General features: G+C 33.9%; 1 protein-coding gene across 1 annotated transcript in view; it reads left to right on the top strand.

Moving 5' to 3' along the window:
- LOTGIDRAFT_176503 (hypothetical protein) overlaps positions 1-3,767 on the top strand; it is a gene marked incomplete at both ends in the record, with an annotated part of 8,647 nt that extends 4,880 nt beyond the window's left edge. The window contains 4 exons of the mRNA XM_009051820.1: positions 2,039-2,202; positions 2,533-2,639; positions 3,272-3,411; positions 3,602-3,767. Coding sequence (XP_009050068.1) covers positions 2,039-2,202; positions 2,533-2,639; positions 3,272-3,411; positions 3,602-3,767 — 577 coding nt within the window. The remainder of the gene's footprint in view (positions 1-2,038; positions 2,203-2,532; positions 2,640-3,271; positions 3,412-3,601) is intronic.
- Between the last annotated feature and the right edge of the window lie 206 nt (positions 3,768-3,973).

Below are 3,973 nucleotides of genomic sequence, written 5' to 3'. Positions count from 1 at the left end.
TTTTCGAAATGGCTTAAATGTGATTTGAAGGTTAAGTTGAAATATAGCCCTTTTTAAATATCGACTTATTAAGTCGAGAAAGATATTCAAAATGGCCGTGAACTACGTTCGTGTGTGTTATTTCTATGTAAGAACTATACGTAGTTTCGTATGCCAATAAACACTCATTTGATTAAAATACAAATTCAATAAGTTATATAGACAATGGCGATCAAATACAAAGTAGGCCAGCTTCCCTCATAGCACACTGCATAACTTTCTTTTCTTGGTGAGCTATAGAACACTCACTATACTTAGGCTTATAAAAGTTAAAACATCACAGGTCAATTGCGTCACTATTTTCCTCAATGCACACTGCATAGCTTTGTCTGATTTCACAGGCCCTCCCAGCAAAAAATGTAGACTAACTATATGTTGTGCATGTCATAAATCTCCTGACATCGTTTTCCTCGTTGCACACTCAATAACTTAACCAAATGCCACAGCCTTTCTATGATACAGATCCAAAAGGGATAGACTTTTCTGGCAAATTTTTCATCATTGCTCATCAAATTGAGTCTTGGGTTTTTATGTTGAAACAAAATATTTAATGGGACAGATTCGCCATTTTTGGGGGTTGATTTTAGTCTCATATATATTTAAATAGTCTTCAGAAGTACTAGAAATATAAAAAAAAATCTCACAATTCCTTCAAAAATATCTCAAACTAGGAAACTATATTTTTTCTATATATGACAGTGTCTCAAAAAATGACGAGTCGTCTTTTTAACATTCACACGCAGATAATTCTGGAAACACATAAATTTGAAAGCAAAAATTTCGACAGTGAGCTGTGAACACTATTACTGATTGGCTTAGCTAAAAAATAATCCTGTTTCTGAGATTGAGTTACAAATTGGTCAAACGAGTGGAAAACCTGTCCCTTTTAAGGTACATTTAGCTAATATCACAGGCAAACAGGGAAAATATTTACAATAATCATTAAAACAACAATAACTATGACAGATAAACATAGATAAATTATTATTCTGGCCAGGTAAAGAGTTACTTCCCTTCCCACTGCTCTGAGTTTCAAGGGAAACATCCCGTCAAGACCAGAAAAACTTTTGCATCAACATTTAAAAGATATTAGACAAATATTGAAATCAAATCTGAACACGTACTATAATATACTATTTACATCTTCTCCTTCAATGCATTAAAATCACTGATTTATACAATTTTCAAAAGCATGTTAAAGGTATACTACCTTTGAATTGTTTATCCATTCCAAGAGGTAGTATACCTTTAATCAAAAAATAGCGAATATACAGAAAAACAACAACCATTAAAAATTATACCAGCAAACATTAAAACATTGTATCACAAATATTGCACCAAAACCATACCGGATATCGGAAAAATAGTAAAAAATAATCATAAACAGTCAGCAGTTTTAAAACAGCAGAATATATGGGAGGAATGGCGAGATACCACGGCTCTTAATAAAACTAAAAATATCGTTTGAATACAGCCAGACTAATTAAAATTATACCAAACTTTCGTTCCGATTTTATTAACTTTTATTTTTAATATAACCCTTCAGTTAGGGTCTATAGACGGATCTCTTGAACTGGCGTCAAAATCAGGTTTAAACCAATCAAATTTCTGCCAAATCTTACGCTGGAATTTTGTGAGAAAATGAAGGAATTTGATTGGTTAAAGCAGAGATCATCAGGTTAAGTCAAAAGGTTATTTGATGAATGTTGAAGAAATGGCTATATTAAAAATAAAAGGTTAGAAAAACCGAACGAAAGTTTGGTCTAATTTTAGTTAGACTGGAATACAGCAAAAGTTATGGAATTAGCGGCGGGGGTAATAACGTGCCACCTTAAAAAACAAGAATGGTTAACCAAACATGTTTCCTTTTTGTATAAGGTTATATATATGGTTTTCAAAAAGTACTGTAAATTCTCCCACTTACAACATTACCCATTACCCATTAGTCAGGAGTAGACTATTTTTTAAATATTTCCAAATTTTGTAATTTTTTTTGCAGGAATCGTACCCTTGTAAAATATGTTATTTAAACTGTATGATGGTGAAAGATTCAGCGACTGTTTTTAAAAAACTCTATCAAGAAATAACAGGGAAGGCTTTAACTGGAAAACGTGATCCAACACGCAGCATGGAGAAATGTCTAACGACCAGTAAATCAAGCATGTAAGTAGACAGAAATATCCCCTTTAAACAGTGTCTAGTTTTTCTGACTCTACTCAAGCCAATAACTGTCAAACTATTTATCTGGAATAGATGCAGATCTGTTGGACTAATTTCAAGAGGAAAATTCATGCACTGATCCAAACCATAACTTCATATGTAGCCGGATAAACTGATCACTGGTAGAAAAAATACGATTGAGATACTTTCTTCAGAATTTGTAAATTTGCTTTATTGTACACTGAATGGCTTGCCTTTCTTTATTAACCTCCGAGATGCTGAAAAGTAGGATGTAAAACTCCACATTTGAAATAAATATCTCTATATTTTCAGTATACTAGTATTAGATGAGATAGACCAACTAGATAGTAAGAGTCAAGAAGTTTTATATACGATATTTGAATGGCCGACCTTGCCTAATTCTAAATTAATCTTGATAGGTAGGGAAAATTCTTTTTGTCATAGGAAAATTAAGGAGTGGTAACTTATAACCAGCCTTGAATGACTGTTTTAGTCTGAGGGACATTTTCTAACGATTATGACACATGGTATGGGAGACTTATGCTACGGGCACATGAAGAGTCTTAGTCGGTGATTTTTGTCCCCGACTACGGTCTTGTCAAGAGTCAAGAGACCAACTGTGGGACAAAAAATCTCAAGTTGGTTGTGTCTATGTCAATAAATAGTAAATTACATACTGAGCATGCAATTGAAAGGAAAATGAATCTGATTGGATGATGACACTTTGTCTTGCAGACGATAAAACAATTAGTGACAAATATCAAACTTGAAATTATAAATCCTGTTGGCAATGGGATAATCTTGTTGTGGAAGCGCGAGCACATGTAAGATTCTGCTCAAGATTTGTGTTGGTAACAAAAGACTATTTGAATGCCTGCAACATAAGTGGATTAAGCAATTATGAAAATGTTGGATGAACTTTTCAGCCTAGTTTAATAAGTTTAATAAGCAGAACAAACAGTTGCCAGTTCTAACAGCTGCCAGTGGGTGTATGTTACCTTGTCAATTTTTGTATCTGTCCCTGTCTAAACCACTGTATATATAATTGTAGGTATAGCCAATGCATTAGATTTAACAGATAGAATATTACCAAGACTTCAAGCTCAACCTAAATGTAAACCTCAACTATTAAACTTTGCCCCGTACAGTCGAGAACAGATAGCTACTGTTATACAAGACAGGTTAAAAAAGGTAAGGTTTATTGCTACACAAGTTTCTTGAACCTATGATATAAAGCCATTCCAATTTTCAATCAGGCGTGTGTGGTTCCTGCAATTCAATTATGGTGCATATTGATGCTATTAGTGTCCCCGAGGCACAAGTTTATTTTGATGGGACATTAGTAGGTCATTACATTACATATTCTCTGGTTTATTTGCAGTTAGAAGACTCAGGAATGTGTGTTATGGAGGCTAGTGCTATACAGTTCTGTGCTCGGAAAGTGTCAGCTGTGGCTGGTGATATGAGAAAAGCTCTAGACGTCTGTCGGAGGTCTGTAGAATTAGTAGAGGCAGAAATCAGAGGTCAGCAAATTCTCAAAGCTAAAGGTAGATTTGACTTAATTATTTGAGTAGTCTAGGAACCTGTTTATTGGTCCAATGCAGAAACAATTTTGTTTCATTATTTTTCTTCGTTAGTCTCGATTGTAATCTTAAAGATTTAAACCAAGGTTGTGTACTATTGATTTTCATTTCAACCAATCACAGTGTGTCATGCAGAATCTGTCTAAATATTGACTATGAATTGTGGGATA

This window comes from Lottia gigantea, assembly GCF_000327385.1.
Source record: "Lottia gigantea unplaced genomic scaffold LOTGIsca_1704, whole genome shotgun sequence".
In the NCBI taxonomy this organism is placed as follows: domain Eukaryota; kingdom Metazoa; phylum Mollusca; class Gastropoda; family Lottiidae; genus Lottia; species Lottia gigantea.
This window is presented reverse-complemented; position numbering and strand designations above follow the sequence as displayed.